We start from the raw sequence: 23,572 nt of genomic DNA on the forward strand, positions 1-23,572 counted from the left end.
TAAAATAAAGTAGTTAATATTTTTGTTTAGGTAAATATGATATAAATTTATTTATTTCTCAATATATTTTTAAAATAATTTCTATTTAAAAAGCGGATACAAAAATTTTTAATGTTTACATATATATATATATATATATATATATATATATAGATATATGTATATATATACATATATATACACACACAGATATATAGAGGATTATAAAGTACTTTAAATTGTAAATATATGTAAATGCTATAAGAGAAAAAAATATATAAAGAAGAAAAAATGTATAAAGTTTGTAAAAAAAATGTATAAAAATTAAAGTTCAACTTTATTTATTTAGCAGTAAAAGAGAGAGACAGATGATTTTCGATTTATCTTAAACACATAAAAAGAATACTAAAACCGTTTGAAACTCTCAGCAGATTTTATAAAAGCGACACGAGAGTCTTTTTAACAAATAAAATTCAGAAGTTCATAGCCGATAACAGTTAGCCAGCATTTGTATGCGTTCGAATTTCAAAATTTTTTAAATGGCTATAATTTATTAATCTTTTAAAAAGAAAAACGCTAACACCCTGCTACGTCCATTTTTCATCTATCAAAAGTAATTGCATTTTATAATGCAGTTTTGGTGAAAACTTAAAAAAGAAAACCAAAAATCAATTGAAATGTTTTTCAAAACATCGAAAGCTCGAAATGTATGTATGCAAAATTTGCTGCGATTCAGCAAGAATTTTTAGTAATTAAAAGAAAAAATTTTAAGAAAAAATGTTTTTCTCTACTACGGCGAGGGGGGTTCTTCAGAATGTATAAAAAGGCAATTTCATTTTTAAAAACATTTCAAGGAATTTGCATATATTTGCATATATGCTGTAGTTTTTAGTTCTCACAATTTTCAAAGTCGTAGTAAGTGTACGTAAGTACTGTTAAATGATTTTCCCGGCGCATGGACAATATTATAAAAGAAAAGATATTTTCAAATATTAAGTTGAATGAATTTTGTTTCACAAATTTTTTAATAATATTTTTTTAATGCAGAGTACCCGCATCCGTATATTGCAATTTCATATTGTAAGTCCAGTAGGCGACAGCATGCAATCATAGCTGCCGTAATAGGAGACGATTTTATAAATTCTTTCTACTCATTGCTCATTTCGTTCCGGCATAGAAATATACGAGTTTCTAATTGAAATGCGGTAAGGGAAAAAAGCTCGTTTGAAATGAGTATACGCATCACGTATATGTAATATTTCTATATAGTTGCTTAAAAGTAAAAAACGGGTAAAAAAAAGAAAGGGGCAAAGTAAAAGCGATAAGAGCTCTCGTGCTTACTACTAATGCAAACTTTAAAATTTTCTGAGAAATAATTTTTTTGCTTTGACATTTTCAAATTTAAACTTTATATTAACGTATTGACGACAATAAGAGTGTTTATAGTCCGTGTCCTACATCGCGTATTATTGTTTAAAAAAATATGTTAATTGACCTTAAGCGAAACGAAGGAATTATTTTTAAGCGTGTAACACTAAAAACCCCTTATTAGAAATATCCTCGGAGAAGCGTGTTTCACTATTCATAAAAACCATATTAATTGTTAAATGCTACACAATTTCCTTAAATAATTAAGAAAAAAAAAAAAAATAAGAAAAAAAAAAAGGAAGAAAATCTGATGTATTAGAGTATAAGCTCATTATAGCATAACAATAGATTTGCGAATTAAAAACTACGGACACCATACAAACATGAATATGCACATACACATAGGTCCATATATATATAATAAGTTTTGCTTGCTGAGCAGATAGATTAAATACCCATAGAACACACCAGATTACTCATTTACGTGTTAATCTGAAGTTTTCTTCAGAAAAATTTCTTTAATATAAATGAGAAGATGAGGAAAAGAAAACAGAGTAAATGTTCGCGGTGAAAGCAAGACTGAAAAGGGATTATTTTAAGTTTTTGTTTTTGTGTTTTTTTTCTCGTTTTTTTTTTTTTTGTTTTTTTTATATTTCTTATTTATATTACAGAAGTTTTTGTTATTAAAACTCTTAATGTTTTTTTGTTGATTTGGTTCGAAGTGCTTCTTATTGCGAATAGATTTCGAAAATAGGCATATAGGTATATATAAACATGATTTTTTTTTTTTTTTGCTTATTGTGATTTTTTCTTAGGTGAGTCAGTTGTTGTTGCTTTAATTACGAATTTTTTTTTTTCTTTTTTACTAATAATTTCTTTTTTAATTTAATACTTTTCCTCTTGACGACGTTCGAGAAATCCACTTAACTTTCATAAACTATTACACAAGTGGTTTTCAGAATCTACTTGTTAAGGTTTCGTTTTAATTAATTTTTTAATAACCATTTTTCACACTATTTTCCCTTTGCAGAGAATTACGATTGTTTTTGTATATAATTTTATCTCTATTATATTTCCATTTTATTATGTCATATGAATGGTTTTATTTATTTATTTATTTATATATATATTTTTTTTTTTTTATATTTTACTCTTGTTTACCTGAATCTTAATATCTAAGCGATCCGTTTTGTTAATTCAATTTTTTCTTTAATTATTATAATCGATTTAAAATAATATGTTTACTTATACGTCTCTTGTTAGTTTTTCCATCTTTTCTACTTCATATAATCATTTTTATGATTTCATATTCTTTTTTATATGTCTATATATGTGTGTATATGTGCATTCCATTTCACTTTCAAACTCTTCTATTTTTTCTCATAAAAAAAAAAAAAAAAAAAAAAAAAAATTATAAAAACTTTCTTATTATAAAAATTTAAGCAGTAATTTTTCTTACTTATTTTTAAAAACTTGCAGATTATGTAGAGAATGAAAGTTTAAAAAAAATTAATTACTGCTTAGTTGGGTTACTGTTATTGCGGCTTCTTCATAGTTTGATCTATGGACCATATTTGTTACCAGTTGGCCATACCCGGTTTGTTCAGAGTCATGAAGTAGATTTGACACGATGAAGCACCTTTGGCACTACTGAAGAATACTTTGTCGTTGCGTTCGCAAAGGAATTTCAAACGTTGGGCTTTCTTATGCATAAACACGCCATCTAAATGGCCTGTCTCCACGGATCGTATCTTTATTATGCGTAAAAAGAGGCTTTTACAAGAGAGAAAATACACAAATTATTGTTAACTTACCTCAATTGCTTTATTGCCCCAGCCCATGATTTGTCCAGTACCAATATATGCCACAGATGTAGGCATTTCGCCCCACTAAAAACGAAAAAAAAAAAAAAAAAACAAGAAACAAAAAAAGCTATAGATATCTACACAGAAATTACAAAAGCAAAAGACTATTAAACGAGACGAAGCGATACGTAGGGGAATGTCCCTAATCCCTCTCTCCAGATCTCACATTTGATAGCGGCAACGATTAGACTTTAGACGAATATTTAAAAATGTGGTTATCATAAGTTTAAGTCTTTCATTTTCGATATATTTTCTACCGTTAGACAACATTTACTTAACTAAGGGTCTCTTGCGCCCTTGCGCCCTTGCGCTAAGCGGATGACTATTAAAAATGAACTTTCCTTCCTATTCTATTAAGATGATGTACAAAAGTGTGTAATGATTTCTGCTTTTCTGATCAGTAGGCAAATCTAAAGGTAAGCATTAAATAATCGATGCGTACGTTTGGGGATTGCAGGTGAGCGATGATTCTTATATTTCTAACTCGTTTACCTGTAATACAATATTTTTGGAGACTCGGCCGACTGTATTCACGTATACACCCTCATTGTCGTAACAAAGCAGCAACTGCATTCCATTTGAATTCGGAAGAGCAACGATGCAATGCGGAATTATTGCACCCTGAGTCTAAGTACATAAAATGAAAGAAAGAAAGCAATAAGTTAAAATATTATAGCCGTGCAAGGCCGACTCTTAAACATCCATCCTACACCACCATTGTCTGCCATATTTCAAATAAAATTTTTAGCCCTATAAGAATGACTTTTACAAAAAGTTACGTGGATTGATTTGATCCATATTTGCTATAGTTAAAACATTCGCTTATATGGAAGCGAATTCGACAAAAAGACTAACACAGTCTCAATTTGGCTCAGCAAGTCAACGTGTTAAATAATCAGATATATTAAAAATTATACCGTTTAGTTATGTAAACGCTAGCTTGAAAACCATTAAAGATGGAACATGAAGAATATGAAGCTATACGTAATGGGGGAAGAAACGCCGTAGAAAATGTTCAATCTTACTCATTCTTAACAGATTTGTCTGCACTCATTAAATATCGGGAAATTGCGATATCGATAGACATCGGATAAGCAGAATATAATCCTGAATGGGTTAGTGTAATAACAGATGGATTTATCTTAAATGATTTTGCGTGTTTCATACGAGCATCGAAACATCGTGTATCTTAACAGGTGGTGTAGGATATAATGACATATCGCTCAAACATATTGCTCAAGAGGACATATAGACGCTATATTAAAATTTTAAATAACAATAATAATATTATAAACTACACACATACATGTAAGAAGCAATATATATAAAAATTTTTAAAAGACCGCAATCTCGTTTCGCGCACAAAACTATGATTCAAGATGAAATCTGATCATTGTGCTTTCATATTAGCGAATATAATAAAATTTAAGATAATGCAATTATCGAGTTATGACCCCTTAACGCAAGCGCTCATGCGAAGTGCTTTGAGGATGAAAATGTCGTTGTACTTACATGCTTAGGAAGATAGATATCATAAACTTCAGCGGAGTCTAAATCGACGGCGTGAAAACCTTCGGCGGAGCCATAAATTACCTTTAGTCTGGATTGATCTTCAATAGTAAGATCAACTAACAAGGGACGATGCTCTAATTCGCCAAAATTCTAAATATGAAACAATTTTGTTGTTGTTATTGTTTGTGTGTACTCTTGATGAATTTCATGTTTACCTTAAATGCCATAAACTTATGATACGGTTTTGGGGCCCAGGCATAAATTTCGATCGAGTCTTTTAATGCAATCACTAGGAACTTAATCCTTTCGTATTTCACAATTTTGAAATGTACAGCACCTTGTAAATCACCGACATTAATCCAACCATTACGTCGTTCCACTTGCTAAACACGATTATTAAAATTCTCATTTAAAGATGTTGTTAGAACCTAGATATGAGTTTTTGAAAACTTAACCTACATCTGATAAGCCATCGGTGCGTAAAATTTTCGATTTCAACCATGATAGATAGTATACTCGTACACGATTCTTTTTGCCCGATATAGTAACCAATATATTTTGGCCTTCTAAAACTTCCATTTGCTGGAATCGACGTCGCGATATTAGTTGGTAAACCTATCAATAGCAAATATAGCAAAATGTAGTGAAGGTTTTTTACAAACAAACACCAAAGTGCAACAATGAAGTTTACCTTTCCCTGACCAGAACGATCCAATAGCATAAGACCGTTTTCGGTACCAATCAATAAATTTACTCCCCAGAGCGCGGCACATAGAATTTCCGAATTGAAACGTTTCTTGTATTTCCGTATTTCCGGTGTATCGCTAGAAGCCTCATGCGATGTAGGCGTTACATTGACATTAACATGTGACTCGCGTCGCGATGGACCCGAGCCACCAGCACCGAAACCAAATGTCAAAAAGCTACGTTGTTTCTGTTGAAGCGCATACGGTGACACAGGCAATGTGGATATGGACGTTGCAGAGGAGGAAGAAGCAGATTTATGTAATAGATTAGTAATGCTGCTGGAAGAGCGAGTTTTACTAATTGAATTCTTAGGACTATTTTGACGCGAAGACGAAGAATTTGTCAACGATATTGTCGATTGCGGGGAATTACTAGACCCACCGCTTCCGCTACCGCCGCTAATAAGCAATTTTGACGGTGTCGAATTCACGGATGAGTTGATGGCCGCTTGATACTAACAGCAATTATTGAAAGAGCAGTTGATCGAGAAGGAAGAGAATAAGAAAAAGAGAGAGAGAAACAATAGTTTTTTTTTTCTTCTTCTTCTTTTTTTTTTCTTAATTTTAAGTAGAATTGAAAACCAACCAAAAAAAAAAAGGAAACTTTTTAAATCATAGGTACACGATATTGATTGCCTTATATCTAGGTTACAACTCATATGTTGTATATATTGTAAACATACGAATATAAAAAAGAATTTTAAGTTGTAATGTAATCTAAGCTCGTTTTAAGAATAAAATACGTATGTATGGGAATGTAAGTGGAGAACAGCATGCCATAACCAATGTCTTCGTGTATAGAAAAAGGAAACTACTTGTATCTTGATTGCAAATGCGTTTTTTTTTTTTTTTTTTTTTTTTTTAGTTTAGAATAAATAATGGTTTCACTATTCAAAAAAAAAATGTTCGAATTCGTGAAATCAATATTTGTTTCAATAATTGTTATATTATTATTTTTTACATAATGTGATTAGTCTTTCCCAGACGCCATGAAGCATAGAAAGTTATTACTTATTAAATTTATTTATTCTCCTTCTTATATTTAAATGTTTTTCTTGCTAATGTAATATAATTAAATCGATTTAATTGAACGTTGAATATTAACATACATATAGTTGGTATATGACATTTGCATGTAAACATAAATGGATATTGTGTTGTATATGTAGTAGTTATGGATATATACAAATGCATTTTTCCCCAGTAGAAAAAGGGGATCTATCTGGAAGCAGAAGAAGGCAAAGTTCTCAGTCGATCTTAATTAAAATTTTAGTGTACAATACTCATAGTCAATTTCATCTAGTTTCCGTATTGCAAATCAAAATATGCATAAGTATGCGTATCTTTACTCAAAAAGTTGCAAAGAAAGAAAAAGAAAAGTTGTCTTTAATGTCTTAAGACAAGAAAATAATTACATTCGTTTAGAGCTCGATTTGGTGATACTTAACATGAGCTTGTTTAGAACAAGTCAGAACAAGTACTCTATCAATAATAAATGGAAGAAGCGTTTTGGCATCCTATAGCATCATTTTAACATAAATATGCCGTTCCGTAGAAGATATTCTTCCAACCTAACATATTCAATGGCATCCATCCCATTTAGCATGACATACCAGAGAAACAATCCATCGGTTTGCTGGAAAAACACACGAGACATTTTTGCGGTTAGAGGGTCATATATAAGACAATGCTAAACAATTTACTTCATACAGATAGATTAAAAGAGGCAAGAGCGTAGGACAAGCCAAATACAAAACTTATGACGTTTGAGGTCACGAGACTTCATTGAAAGCGACGACATGTTAAAGGTTTGTTCGGTTTGCATTCCGAAAATTTCGATATCAAAGATGGGCCTCGCTCTGATCGAACAATCAACGAAGTCAATCAATAAATCATCTCGTAATCATACCAAAGGCCTAGGAAAAAGATTGTTCCATAAGATCCACCCAAAAAAGCTCAATGCTGCTTAGGTGCCTCACACGTTGTCGATGCGATATCCATTACTGAACTGCAACAAGATCGAACAACTAACTATTCGAGGCAAATCATTTCTGGCTGTTATTTTAGTATGGGAAGAATTTTAGAGTTCGTCGAAATGGCTGATTCTAATGTCTATTACTAGAAATTAGCCAGACTGCGGCAAGCGTTCAAGAAAGAGATCAAAATGAAAAGGAATGAAAAGAAAGTAAGGAAAGGGCGGAGTCTTCCACATACGACATGGACAAATAAGATAGAATCAAAAGGTGCAATAAAACCGTGATATTATAACCAATTTCATAGGAAATATTGAAATTGTACATTCATGAGTTGAATCGTCCTATATCGGAAAAATGAAGAGTATTTAACTTTTTAAATAAACAAAAATCTCGCTTTCATTTTTAATCCACAATCTTTGTCCAGTAATGAAACTAGAAATTATGTACCCGAAGTAGACAACATTTTTGCCGATCATGCGGAAATTTATCCAACAAACTTAACCAATGTCATCGTGTTTATCATTTTGAAAGCCTTTCTAACGCGCTCTCTTCCACCAACACGCAAACATTTTTACAATAGTAACTACTTCACTAGAATTGCCTGTACATGATCAAAGATTACAATACTGTTCGTATAAGCAAATAAATAACAGTTTCTTTCTTCCTTTTTTTTTTATATCGACAATAAACACATATTGTTCTGTTCGTTTTATAAAACCAGAATGTCTTTTGGAAACACTCGAGCGAAATATTTCGCGTACGTCTTGATTGAATTTGACTGAAAAGCTTTTATGCTTGTCCTGTCTCCGTGCCACGATCATTTGTTACATTCTGTGGAAAAGGCCCATGATGGTCTAAAACTGGTTTCAAAGGTGGACTGCGAACGTTATTTGGCCAAGCTTTTCGAAATATGGCTGAAGGTCATACATAAAAATAGCTGTCTTTACATATTTCATTACAATTCAGTTTGATTAAAAGAACGATTCAATAAAAGATGAAAGAGAATCTCTCAGTACTTTTTTCCCAAACTATTATTCAACATAACATACCTGCTGTTGGGCCGGGATAGTACGATAGTACTGCAAAGAGTATTGCAAATTTTTAATTTACAAATTTTAGCTAATTGTGGATAAACCTGACGATCGCTTCAGCCCAATTTTGAACATTATTTAAGTCTATATTAATCATTTTTAGACATAGACAGGTAATTTTGTGATCAAAAATTGAACAAACGGTAATATTTCTTTTACATGAATCCCACAAGAGATTGAAAGGGCATCACATATACTGAATCGGCATCACATTTCGGAATTTATTTAATCCTTTTCCTAAATTATTTTAATGAATTCTTCAAATGTATGTGTTTTACTGTCCCCTTTGGGGGCGATATCTCTACATGTCAGTTTCCCGTTGACATTATTGTGTTGAATAGATTGTAAATTAAATACACAAAACGCTTTTTTTACACGGCCGCTATTAACCGATTTCGAAATAAAACGGTTCACCGATAAGAATAAATACACTTTTTCACACGAAGTTTTTTTGTTGTAGCATGAATCCCAAAAAAAAAAAATTTTTTTTTAACTTAAATTTTAACTTTGTTAGTGGCCTGGCCTACTACGAGGAATATCCAAACTTTATGATCACTTTTTCTTTATCTCGTTGTACTTCATCTTGAATACAGCATTTGGTTATTCACTGTTTGTTTCGGGTTAGGCCGCTCAGTCCGTAGAAAGCAATAAATTATTTTCTTTAAAGTAATAAACGTACATTTTTGTTTGTTACCAAGTAGCGACGAATAGTTGTGAAACTGATTTTTTTATTTCTAATTTCAATTTCAATTTTTTGTATCAATTTTCACTATGCACTTATTTGATTTTTTTTTTTTTCTTTTGTAATAAAAGTGAATTGCTTTTGTTTCATATTAATATATTATGGATTTGTTGTCACTTTTTTTGCACGATTTTTTGAGAAAATATTTAGAGTTTTTTTCACGGTACACGATTTTTTAAAGTTGCAGAGCGTATGCCAAAGCTCACCGTAGCTTGAATGCATATCTGTAGACGATTTTTTTGCACGGTTTTTTAAGGAACATATCTACCGTGTAAAAAAAGAATTGGGTGTATGTAATAAAAAAATTATAACAAAATATGGCCAAACAGAGAACAAAGCCAGTCCGGGGACTAAAGCGAAGTTGCTAAATAAATTTGAGTGATTTGAGCGAATATTGCTTATCTGCGCGTTACAAAAAAGGATTTATGCGCTCAATGCTTCTGACAAGGGTATGAAAATGAGAAAGTAAAAGACACTATAACTATATATTTAGATTGGATCGAATCTTTGGATTCTCCTAACTTGTTCTTTGGTCAATCAATCTTTATATTTACCTTCGAGCATACGTTCAAATGCCTTCATTCACTCTGATCCATTGGACATAAGATACTTTGAAATGGATATAAGATATTGATTGCAGGTCGTTTACAAGGCCAGGGATTACAATTTTCAACTTCTTTTCAATTACTGGGAGTTCATCACGTCCATTTCTAAATTCGATTTATGGCCCTCCCTAAGCTAAGACTGAAATATTGAAAAATCCAATTACAGAATATGAACGCATATGTGTGAAAATTTTTAAAATTTCATATCCATATGGCAATGGTGGTCGTCGAAAGCGTGCACTGTTCTCTTCATTTGCATATTTGTCGTGTTGACAAACGTAGCAGTCGCCAGCTTACAAATATTGTAAAGCCCTGTTGGGATAGTATTCGATTAACGCAGTCTTTCGTTTTAAAAAAAAAAAAACATGTCGAACAAAAAAGTTATTCGCCATTTTGAATAGAAACCGTGTGCCACAACAAATCGAATCAAAATTATTTAAAGACGAATCGACTTGAACGCTCTGCCACTGTTTTTGAAAATATCTCAATCGACCGTAATTCCGAAAGTTTTTTATGTTTTTAATGAAAAGAAGAAGCAGTGCATTTAGTTCACATCCTCATCCATACTTCAGTGCCCATATATACGATGCATCATTTATGTATGTATTTAATACAATTTGTGTTCAAAAATCAAAATCCCAAAATTGCTCTTTCACAACTATTCAGATATCGTTTTGAGAGTAATAAAACTTTAAAATGCGAAACGGGGAATAGATTGATGGCATTCCCCATTTTCCATTTCTTTAATAAGCGATTTAAAAGAACTTTTCTTCTTCGTCTTTTTTACTACTCTCCTTCAAGAAAATCAACAAATAATAATAAGCTGCAGAAATAATTTGACCGCAGAAAAGATTTTATGAAAAGTATATATTTTTAAGATTTAATTGATTGGAACTCATTTGACCGCAAATTGAATAAAGTCAGTTGTTAGTAGCGTTAAAGTTGAATATAGTATCTTTTCTTCTAGCAAATTGATATAATCGATCTGCTAAGGTTGAAGAATCCTTAAATATTTTCATTGATGCTTTATGATGCATTTGAAGATTTACCGCGAAAATGTTTAGGCAAATTGTATTTTGAGAACAGGCTATTGGCACATGACTTTGACCAGGATAGGGCCCAAACCGGATGTAACTTGGTCCGTTTGCGTTTACAATTTATAGCTGAGTTTAGAGTGAATTTAAAAATCTCTAAACAGTGCTTCACTTTAGTCATCTTAGTATATATATATATATATATATATATATATACCGAAAGCGATTTCAATTGTTACATTGCCATGAATTCGAAACTATTCGTTTTCAGTAGATAAACAAAGCATTGTTTGGGATGGGGATCGTATTTTGAACGGCGTGCCCCCTCTTCTTAGGAAACAAAAATCCATATACGTCAACAAGATCTATTTTAGTATTATATTTTATGATAAAAATCGAACAAAAACAATAAATTGACACACAACTTAAATGTAGTCATTTGGGACTTTGATTCTATCATTTTTTGGATTTCGTACCGTATAAGAGCTTGCATGAAAAATGAGGTGAAAATTGTGTTAGGCGAAACCATGTCGGATATTTAGCTGTCCGTTTATCTTGGCTAACAGGTAAGTAGCAATGCGTCTATGCTTCTCGTTCAGGTATTTTTCTTTTTTTGAATAAACTTTTTTAGGGAATAATAGCGGAAAGCGGATTCAATAGTAATAAAGAAGATCATTTCTATATACAGGATATATATATATATGGTTAAGGAACAGCAAATTATAAATGAGTTGCTATATGTATAGTATGTACACCTTAGGTTATATAATTTAAAAATTATATATATATGAATGCTTAATATTTTCTATTTTATGGATAATTTACAAAAACGCAAATGAGTGAGCATATCCAAGCAAATATTTTGAAAAAAATTACGTTCAGAATGTAAACGACAGTCGTTAGGAAATTTGAATAACTGCTTGTCTATGGTATTTGAAAGAAAGAGAATCTTTTAACACTGAATGAGAAACGATATTTTCTTATCAATTGCGGTCCTGTCAAGGCAGGTAGGTAATCGGAAGCAATTTTACATCAAAATTTTTAAATCATTCCACAGAATGCGTTGTTTGTTCCATTCCAGAACTTTTGCTTGTATGCGAATTGAGTGACAATGCATGATTGCGTTTTCAAATTTTTTCGGTTTTGCAGGCTGGTATGGACTCGTTGTCAGTTGAATTTGATGAAAATCGTAATTGTCAAATTTCGAAAGGTCAAAAGCTATGGCAATCACTAAAACAGGGTGAAAGACAGACGAACAAGGGGACATAGGGGTAATAGGAATTATCCAAGCTCACACTGATGGTAAATATATATATGCACACATATATATATATATATATATACATACATACATAGATATATATATATATATATATATATATACAGTATATCAGATCATTAAAACAGGTATGTATATCCACATATTTTAGTGGTGGGTAAGAGCTGATAAAAATTACATTATTTGGGATGTTATTCACCCGCGCACACATATATAGAAAGACAATAGAATAACATGATAACTAAGGCACAATCATTGTTTTTAATCATATTTATAAGTATTAGATAAAAATAAATATTTAAAATATTCTTCAATTTACAAATTAGATCTTTCTTTAATCACAAAACATTTTTTCTCTGGCAAATAATATAATGTGAGAGAGAGAGAGTTTGAGTTTGAATGTTGAACGTTAAAGAAATATTTAATTTTTAATTTATTTCATTTAATTTTTTTGGTTTTTTTTATTTTTTTATTTTTTTTTTTAAGGAATATAAAAAATACTTACTATTTTAGGTAATTTTCCCTACATTGAGTGTTAAATTCTTAAACGTAGTGGCCATCAGCTCACAGAGAGAACAAAACGTCGCGGAAAGACAAAACACAGTTAAATGATCAAGAAAATATTTTATTTATATTTGTATATATATATATATTATTCATCGCAAAAATTAATGTAAATATCAAGTGTATGTTGATTTTTAATTTTAATAAATTTCCGTTAATTGTTAATGTATTTATTTACTTATTGACATCATACAAGAGACGAATTAAAAATTACTACTACGTGTACATAAATATAGAAAAAAGGATTAAAATTCATAGACGAAAGAAAGCATAAAAAAAAAAAAAAGAAAAAGACATACACAGTATTTTTTTTAATCAGGGGCCTGCCTGTGCTTCTTTTTCGAACTTGTTCGGTACATAGCCAGGAGGAAATCATTTCCGATTAATTAATTAATTAATTAATTTGTTAAATCGTTTATAAATTTGGGAAAGCACAATAAGAACACAGTTAATGGATCCGTTAGCAAATAAATTAAGGAAAATTCACTTTCCTCCATTTCTGTCTGAGACGCTGAGTAGTTATTTTCATATTCTGTGATTTTTTCCAAACATGATTGCTTCACCATTTTTCGCTACGTCATGACCGTCGGTTCAATTTTCGTAGACGATCAGTGAGAGCATTTGACAAAAGAATATACGCGTAAAAGTCGCTAAGTCGCTATACAAACATGTCATGTAATAAAATATTTATAAACTGTGAAAAAGAAGATGAACAAAAATTTCAATACTCAATAGTGAGTCCACAATAAATCCAATTTCAGTGCGAAAACAAAGCAAGAAAGTACTTGCAAAACGACTAACATTGCTAATAGCTCGTGTCATTGACAACGTTTATGGTCTTTGAATGGTGTTCTAACAAAGATAAAAAACGTTCAAACACAATGAACCGTCCGTCTCGAAGTTGGTCAGCTTAAAGGCATTTCAATCTTCTTCGCCGTGCAGAACGAACGTCGTCATCTTCTTATGTATGAGGCCAGGGTGTGGCTAATTTCTGTTTGCCCATATTGAATCTTTGAGTGAAAAGCGGGGAATTCAACTTTCGCTTAAAATGAATATTTTAAGTTTTTGACAATTTTACGAAGAATTTCTATAAATTTTATTCCCTATATTTAATATCGCTGTAGATTATAAACGCTACGAGATAAAGTTATGAAATGAGATTTAGACTTCATGTATATAGACGGCGTATACATATACATCAATGAAAATGTTTCGCTTATAGCGCCTTTGCATTGAAGGTGATTTCGAAGTGCATGCGTCAATAGGCGTAATAGCCGCCCCAAGCATACGAATCAAATCAAAGCAAAGTGCAGGCGTTCATCGTATAACACACGGTACTTGTAAACCACGATCTCGCTATTACACGGTACATGAATTGAGGAGAATTGTAACATGGTTTTAATAAAACACGATTTCAAAAAATCGTTTATGTATTAGAAATTTGCATTTATTGTTGAATTGCCTTCAATAAGGTAAGCCCCAAATTTATTGCTAGTGAAAAATGTCTCATTGTTTCATTTTGAGAAGTGTCAGATTTGCGTTTTGTTCTTTGTAAATGAAATTGATAAAGTTTTTGGAATTGAGAAATTTGCAATAGACTGGAAAACGATAAAAATGTCACGCTTACCCAAGCTTGGAAAGAGTAGATTGACTCACAATTGTAGCTTTGACTTGCAACGAATTAAATCAAACTACATTTCATGCGTGTTGGAAACCTTTGTCATCCCATATGGTCCAAAGAGGAAACTTTGTGCGAAAAGAGCAACCAGAATTTAGCAGAACAATACTGGCTGCTTCTAGTTTAGAAGGGAACGGATTTTCAAATATAACCATTGATGATGTTCGGGAACTATTTGAATTATTATTTTTTGCATATATTTTCGGTTGTATTTTTAACTTTTGTATTTCGTCATAATGTTGAATTTAATTTTTTTTTTTTTTTTTTTTTTTTTAATAAAAAGTTTAAGTCAACTTATTTTTTCATTTACGCAGTATTTGGAATAAAGTTTCAGTTATCATAAAATTTTGCAATTTTGCACATGGTTTTGATGTAGCACGGTACACATTGCTTTTATTTATGTTATTTCCAGGTTTCGTTTAACACGATTTCGATATAACACAAGAAAAGGCCTCGATACTACACGGCATGCCTTGTTTCGATATAGTACGGTACGAATTAATCGTGTTATAGGAGGGACGCCTGTACATCAATTTTCAATGCTTTTAAATCAATCACTATTTAGTCGTAAAAAGAGAAAAGACGTCTCATGGATTGCAAGGATATTTCACTCGAATATTTGATGATTAACTTTGGGATATTTGTATGAGCAGGAAATTGTAATTTTTGCATAACTTCAGCTTCAGAAATTGCGGATATGTCCGAAACCGCAGAAATCTCTTTCACATCAACCTAAATAGTTTTGCAATAATTTTTTCAAAAACTTTGGGAAATTTCTCATAAAGTTAGAGTTTATTATGACAACGAACAACCGCACTCATACATAAAGGTAAGAAGTAAGTTCGCGCGGGTTCAAATCTCAGCGTTGTAGAGCATACTTGGTCGTAGCTGAAGTGACTAGGCTCGTCCGGCAGAGGCGTAATACTTATCGATTGGTTGCACACAGATCAGCTAACCGTCCACTATTACTTTCCCTTTCTGAATGTGGTCGTGTTACACCCACAGGGGGCATACTCTGAGTAATTGAAATATACATGTTATAAATAAATATATCGTCGATTCTAGTCAATATTGCGGATCATAGTTCAGATTAAATTAGCTTCAATTTGAATTCAATTAAATGAAAAGCGGTTAAGAATATCTAGTCAGTAAGTAACTCAAACGTTTTTTTAGATCGAAAGCTTTGCACAAAGCAGACGAAATGTTTATACCGTTTGTGAGATTTCGATCACAATGTATGTACGTCTTATTTTTGATTTTGATTTTGCTATAAGTATAAAGTTTTCGTTCGCAGTACATGGCGAAATTTTATTGCCAGAAAAATTATATTAAGATGTTAATACGAAGGCAACTCTTAAAAGTAGGCAACACGTTTCGCAATATTGAAATGGGAATAAGCCAGCAAGTGGAATTATTTGATTATCTTTTGGTTGTCACCGTATTTCCGAGACTAATTGCATGCTAGCTACCGCCATGCAATTCCGAATCAGCATGATCAACATAAAGCATATTAAGCAAATTAGGGATGAGATTAATTTCAGCAGAGAGAACTCCTGGTATTCATCGCTTACCTCAAACGAAGAAGTTCAGTACGATAATAAAACTGAGATATCAGTTTTGAGAATTGCAAAAATCACGAAAATGGAGTAAGATGAAGATAATCAGGCCCATGAAATATATGGTCTACATTTTTATCACATATTACATTTCGGTGTGCCGTCGATCTCGCAAGTGGCTTTCAAAAATATTATATAGGAAAGATTGTAGAAAAAATTACCCGATTAAGTCAGCCTTCGATATAATCATTTTTGAGTGCTTAACTTCATTAAGCGATCTCCAAGTATGCGAGCAATGCTTCAAATTCAAATAGTCCTTAAACAGAGAAAGGATAAAAAATGATCATCATAGGGCATTTTAAATATTCATTCAATCGATCCAAAAATGTATTATGTTAATTGCGGCCTTAAAAATGTACCAATTCAAACCTCGTTTTAGAAAACATTCAAATCAGCAGACATGGCTTATTAAGCTTTGTAAGGCATCTTGCGCCTAAATCTGGGCGCAAAAAATCGATTCATACATTCTTCCAGTGTTGTGTTTAAAAAAATTATATAATAATAAATTCTATGTAAGGAACAATTTTTTATGTCAAGAAATATTAGAACAACTTGCCAAAAAATCAGAAAGCAATTTATCGCATAATTGATTTTCTCTTCTCTGTTATGTATTTTAGTAGAAAAAAATTCAATTTAAACGGCCGACGTTGTCGAAGTGTTCTAAGCGCTAATTGCTTTTGTTTTACAAATATCAACTAAGGATGGAATGACAATGTACCTATGATGAATATGAGGGCAAACGTCGCAACAATTATTCTGCAAATGTGAAAGACGAAAACAAAACACTTTGGCTGACAAAAAAAATACTGTATATGTAAGTTTAATTAACTGAGAAACGGAAACTAATGAAAACAAGAAAGAAAATTATATTCGGCTATCTCCGAATCCCTTATACCCACCACCTTTTTCTTCTTCTTAAAAGACAATTACTTAATAAAAAATTTATATAAAAAATTTGATAGTCTACAGTTTTGCGGTGGGCGTAACCGATTTCTCGCTACAGAGGTACGGTAGGGGGGGGGGGGGGGGGGGGGGGGCGCGGTAAGATAAATGGGAGGAAAATTTTGTCATTATATTTAGCGTAGGATATGAGTAACGGGCTTTTAGGAACAAACGTGTTCTCAATTTAAGTTGCACTGCGGGGGTGAAGGTGATAGCTTAATTTTTACAGCCAGCAGAGTGTTTACAATGTACATTACACCAACAAACAGACGCATAAGCGGACATGCTTAATTCAATTCTGAATTTGATGTTGGTCAAGTATGTATATATATATATACGCATATTCTTTATGGAGCCCCTGAGGCCTTTTGCTGGGTATTGCAGTTGTTTTGAGAAAATAAATGAACATTCGCATACATCGGTGATGGGTATGAAAAGATAACGAAATAAACGAACATTTATTTACTTTAAAAGGCGCTAATTATTGTAAAGAAGTAAGTAAACACAAGACAAAAATATTGAACAAGAAAAGCGAAAATATAAGAGAAAATATTTGGTAGAGAAACTATGTCACTTACCTCCTCACTGGATGATTTGTCATGGCGTGGGGGCGTAGCTGGTGAAGCCTGACTAAGTAAGTCGGGTAAGACACTGCTAGTGCGTGTACCAGGTGTACCAAGACCACTGTTCTCGGAATTGCGATTCTAAATGAATTCAACAGATTTTAATGTAAAAAAATTAAAAATTTATTTTTAGAAAACAAGAGTTTAGCGTTCACTTAAGATTTATGAGAATAATAATAGTAATGATTATTGTTATTATTTTTTTTTTTTTAAGTTAGCTATGTCGATTCATAAATGCATATATTATTTTCATAAAAAATAATGAAAAAAAAAAAAAAAATTAGCTTTTGCTTTCTATCACACACCTATTAATCATAAAATGTATATTTGAAAATTTGTATACAAAGAAAGCGAACCTTGGGTACCCGAAACCAAACAAATATTTGCCAATTGCGAACTTTCAGTTAACCGATCGTGACCATTCTCAGCTTGATCGTTTAAGAAATCATCGACGATATCGATCGCTAACGATAAGTGCACATAAAGACATTATAGGCTACATTAATCCATACCTCACCGAAAACAAAGAACATACTTTTCTACGGTTATACTCTACTGCACTATTTGCGAGCATTACAATACAATAAGATTAGCATGCGCGTTCCACTCCCCCTCCCACCGTATTCGACATATGTGAATGTTGTCATTAATTCGACTTTTTTTTGCTTTTATAACAAAGTTTTTAATCGCATTTCAAGCGCATCTGAAAATATATTTACGTTCACCCAAAACCATGGAGAAGACATTCACTAATGGACATAGCGTTTTGACAGTTGCCAATATCTAAGTAAAGAGTAATTATTCATCCCTCTTATTTCAAGTTCAATTCCGATCCGCAGATCGTCCTAAGTATTAAAGGAGGAGATTGGCAATAGTTTCAAAAAGAACATGTAATGCATCGCTAACTAAAAACTCTAATAGGATATGCTCATGTAACACGTGTTAAAGATTTCGATTTTTGGGCATGATAATATAGATTCAGTTGATTCCTAGATTAATAGCATTTTTGGAAATATTCAGCGTCTCTGACGTTTTCTATACACCTATTTCTATCAAGTCAATTTAATTCGCTCTTTTTTTAGGATTGTCGCGGCCGCAAAAATGAAAATTGAAAACCGATATCTGAAATGTGCATTCCTTCATCGCTTTTGAAGATCGATTTCAAAGATGAGTGCGATTTCGCTGCGAAAACATGCCCGCAATCGACGAGAGACTGAAGTCAACTCGAAAAGAAGAAATCCGCAAATCACTGACATATTTGTGAGAAGATGTCAGCACCATCTCCAGATGTTACGTTCAAAAACGGTAGCGATCTGTTCATTTCAACGCCAGCAGTTAACGGGTTAAATAGTTGACTTTTCATTAAATGATTTTTGAAATTCATAATACCATTACAATTAGGCATATGTTGTATAAGTATTGTATAAATATATGTAATATATGCCCTCATTTATTGCAAGTATACGCCGCTCTATTTCTCTATATTTGTATAGATTTGGACAGATTTGGACAATTCTTGCGACCAGAATGACTTTTATACTTTTTTCGAAACAGTTGTCCGAACGCGTTGCGTTTTTATTTTCCTCGCTGCTGTTACCACATTTATTGGTTTGTCCCTCTGTCAATTGGAGTACAATTATTTTCTGCTATTTCTCTTAGACAACTGTCGGTATCAAATTCACAGGTTGATTGCGGCCATGTCCAATATAAATATAAACTGTAAAAAACGTCTGCAAGGGCCACTTACGTGACGTCGCTTTTGCACTGTACTGTGTACTGACATCTACTCCAGGCTTTGCCTGTCGTGTAAATATACAGTTTCATCAATTTATGTTTGGAACTAAGAAAGTATTACCGTCTCGCGTCACTTGCTTCTGCAAATTATAAGAATGATTTTGTTCGATTTAAAAATCATATGCGCAACACCACATTTTTTTAATTTTGGACTTTATCAATTTTCGACAGTATTCGCTTATTTGCTTTGTTTACTTTACTGCGACAATTCTTGGCTTTTTAGCCAGCGACTTGTTGCAAAGCGCCCACTTACCAAAAATTGCCAGTCGTTATATTTCTTTCCCAGTGCACAAAATGTTCGGTGAAACTCATTGCCACGAAATTACTCAACAGTATTCCAGTCAAGATACATTTTCGCCAAAACAAGCAAACCCGTGTCTAGATATTCACTTGCGACTGCGTCTGCGGCGAATCAAAGTTTCATATCATCAAATGGCATCGAAAGGTATTAAAATCAAAATATCAAAAATCATTCAATAAACATAAAATGAAGTCCAAGTAAATCGAACGAGACCGTTTTGAACCCAACATTCTCAGATGGCCCCAAAGGACGGCTATGGAAAAACGTCGAAATATGGAAAAACGTCTGCCTTTTGTTTTTTGCTTTTTATTGGCGGGGCATTCATGGGAAGTCACCCATATATAGGCACTGTGCTCGTCAAGAGGGACTAAAAGGTGAAACTGGGCCAAAGGCGGGGAGAGTCCGATTAAAAGATTATACAAAAAGATGAAATAGTGTGTTGTGCGCTATGCGGACAATTGCAGAGTGAGCAGCTCTGAGCAGTGAGAGTGTAAAAGGATTTAATTGGCGGACAAACGTCTTTTATTACCGTAAAACACTTTTCGTAACGGTGTCCTTGTATAAGCACAACAAAGCTTACGCGGATGTTTAAGAGCATAGATATGATTGGGCATGTGATTGGGCCCACATTGCCCGTCACTGTCTGAGTTCTCTTTGATACAAATAGTGTCATCGGTGTCGCAACACTGAAGTAGATAGGAAGAAATTGGTATTTAGGAGTTCTTTTTGCATATATAAATGAAAGCCACAGAAAGCCATGTTACATGCTTTATAAATATTTTTCAAAACGACACGCACGGTTATAGTCATTCAAAATATATAATTTTCAAAATTTTCAGAAAATCGTTGATCGCATTTCCTGAAATATCCGATGTCGATATGTGCACAATTATTCGCAATACTTGCTAAAAAGACATAGCGAGCTGTAGCCGATAATCATTTGGAATGCGAATATAAATATTTCACATAATCGTACAAACGTTCTTTTGCGAAAATAACGCCACGATCGATCAACTAATAATTAATAAGAATAACGATTTACCTTATTATTATGAAGCGCACCCAAGATTCATTCTAGGACGAAATTTGTAATATATTTATGGAAGAGGTTATGGTGAGAATTGTTTTGAAAATATTTCAAAAGATGTCATAAAAGTTAATAAATTTCTTTAGACTTAATTTCAAATACATAGGATTTTATTATCAACCCACAGTCCTTATAGAAAGAACTGGAGGAAAACTAATGGTACCCTCTCTCTGTGCCGCTGAAAAGTATAAGAAATCGCCGTTATTATCATTAAATTTTATAAACATTTGAAAACGACGATAATAACGTTCCGTTCAATCGAACATACATCCCTTTATAGGACTTTATGGCACCAAATGCAATAATTTTCTATTTACGATGAGCTAAGATCATCATATCACCTGCTTAAGTCACATCTATATGTGTAAACCTTAAGTATTGTTTTAAAATAATTTTTTTTTTTTAATTGTTCTGCAGTATTTTTGGCTTTAGTTTTTAGTTAAATTTTGAATACAGACCGATCAAATATTTTACATCAAAATATATACATATAATATATATATATTTTATATGAAAGAAGTGCACATACGCCTATGAGCTTCTCAACATTATGGAAAAGATGAGTTGAAAAGGTAAAAAAATAGTTCAAGCCAGCGTTTTAGGTAAGGTAAATGGATGTACAGATTATTAACAAATAGATATATAGATTATTAGGGGAAGATTTCGCTCGAAAACACCGTCATACGACTAGCAACAAGGACCTAAAAAAACTTGAAGGATGAAAATCTACACGTATACATCTACTATGATAACTAAATCTGATGTAAGACAAAAAAAAATCTTTGTTTAATTCCTTAATGTTTTAAACAACGTAGATTTCTATTTTAAAATATTTTACCCGAAATGAATAGGGCAAACACAGTGAAAGCAGTCAAATTTCAGTGAAAATTTCAGTATTTCAGTATTAATGCATATTTATATGGCGAAATAATAAAGTTACGGAATGCATGTAGCGCCACGATACAAACAACGATACCAGTAGCATGGAAAATAAGTTCCGAGTTGCCAGGTCAAATGCTCAAAATGTAGCAGAGATAGGGTTTTAAATTTAAATGGGAAATAAACTGGGAAAAGCGCCTTATTTCTGAAAAATGACTACACTCAAAGGACGTTCACCAAAATGTCATGGCATTTCGATAATTTATTTACGAGTGTGACAGTGTCTTTCGTGAATTTACTTTTATTATTCTGGAATTTTCTGTTTTAGTAAACAAAAAAAAAAAAAAAGAAACCCGGTTCAAACTCAGCAGTTGCTTGAAAAGTGTTTACCAACTCTTCCCCGCCAAAAAGAACAATTTCTCGATGGTTTGTGGATTTGAAAGAAGGTTGTACGGACAATGATGACGCTCAATGCAGTAGACACCGAAAAGATGTGGTTTCACCAAAAGAACATCAAAGGAATATACAGTTTATTATGCTCGATAATCGAGAAGTGGAGTTGCAAGGGATGGTTTTCATCCTAACGAAAACGGCGACACAACTCGATCGCTTTGACTTTAAGATTGAGTTCTCCCGTGTCCTTCTCTATCTGTTCACTGCGCTACATTTTGGAGGTGTCGGTAAATCATTCCGTAGAAAAAGCATATAAATGTTAGAGAAGCAATCGGATCATTCGTGAAGATTCGGACGATTAGCTGCATTCTTGTGGTCAACTACCAGTAGCCATAAGAGCAAGCAATGCGCTTTCTTGCCATAGTGTATTGCAAAACGACAGTCGCAATAAAATTCTCCGGTGTCAATATTGTTCTAAGATACAGCAAGCTTGTTAAGTTATGAATATCGTAAAAAAAAAAATATATATATATCTTTTGACTTGGGACGTTCTGTCATGTAATATCGCCCAGAGTACTGCTGTGTGTCAGGGGCACTGGAAAAAATCGCTTGAAATTCCCGACCATGGAACCGACAAACTTTAAATTATTAAAGAAATGGAAAACGACAAACGACGTCTCTGAACTTTAAGCTATATTTTGAGGAAATTTTAAATTTTGTATCGCGCAAACCGACAGTATTCTCCGCATGACAGGCATGGTTCCAAGAAAAAGATTTTTCAACTTTTTAAAATCCAATTTTGAAGAAAGTTTTTGTTTCGATTCTAAACTACGATGCTTTGCTGCTTACACCACTCAATTGCTTTAATGGCTTCGAACATTTTCATCTTTATTTGATTTTTGCATTGACTAAGTTATTCAATGTGACTATGTGTTCGAAAAATTGACGTTTTAAGCCGTTTAAGTTTTCATTTCGGTCATAATTATGATTTTGTATCGTTTTTGGCTATCATAAGGACTACTTCAATCCGCTAAAAAATGGGGAAAGAAGAAAAAAGCAAATTCACAAGACGATATTATTCGTTTGAACGTTTTAAAGATAGAAATGAAATTGAATGAATTGAATTTACGATGTTTAAAACGGTAAGGAAATAAGAGAGCGCCACTTGTTTTCGCTGTGGTTTGGCACGTTGCAAAGATTTTCTAGGAAACAATGTCACGTAAATAATATACTTTTGTTGCTACAACACTTTGCAAATGTTTTAAGATAACAGGCATAAAAAGGTTGCAAACGAAATTTACAGTGAGCAATAATCAAATGTCTCATTAACCAAACGTTGTTGACGTAAACTTTGGGAAAATTCGAAATTTCATGGATGCCGCATGAACACTTTTAACTTTTACTATATATATCTCTGTCTATATATATATATATATATGTATATATATATATATAGGTATATATATATATATATATATATATATATATATATATATAG

General features: G+C 32.4%; 1 protein-coding gene across 11 annotated transcripts in view; it reads right to left on the reverse strand.

Annotated features, from left to right (window-relative positions):
• Positions 1-2,788: 2,788 nt before the first annotated feature.
• The window catches only part of LOC119632262 (serine/threonine-protein kinase mig-15), a 69,797-nt gene continuing 49,013 nt past the window's right edge, over positions 2,789-23,572 (reverse strand). For 9 of the 11 annotated variants that reach the window (XM_038025082.1, XM_038025079.1, XM_038025078.1 and 6 more), the window contains 8 exons: positions 17,576-17,701; positions 5,416-5,925; positions 5,184-5,339; positions 4,940-5,107; positions 4,725-4,874; positions 3,705-3,839; positions 3,162-3,236; positions 2,789-3,098 (listed from right to left, as the gene is read on the reverse strand). In XM_038025082.1, coding sequence (XP_037881010.1) covers positions 2,925-3,098; positions 3,162-3,236; positions 3,705-3,839; positions 4,725-4,874; positions 4,940-5,107; positions 5,184-5,339; positions 5,416-5,925; positions 17,576-17,701 — 1,494 coding nt within the window. In that variant the 3' untranslated portion in view covers positions 2,789-2,924. The remainder of the gene's footprint in view (positions 3,099-3,161; positions 3,237-3,704; positions 3,840-4,724; positions 4,875-4,939; positions 5,108-5,183; positions 5,340-5,415; positions 5,926-17,575; positions 17,702-23,572) is intronic. The other 2 variants (XM_038025086.1, XM_038025084.1) reach the window with 1 other exon arrangement.

Source organism: Glossina fuscipes, unplaced genomic scaffold (assembly GCF_014805625.2).
Source record: "Glossina fuscipes isolate IAEA_lab_2018 unplaced genomic scaffold, Yale_Gfus_2 1, whole genome shotgun sequence".
NCBI lineage: Eukaryota > Metazoa > Arthropoda > Insecta > Diptera > Glossinidae > Glossina > Glossina fuscipes.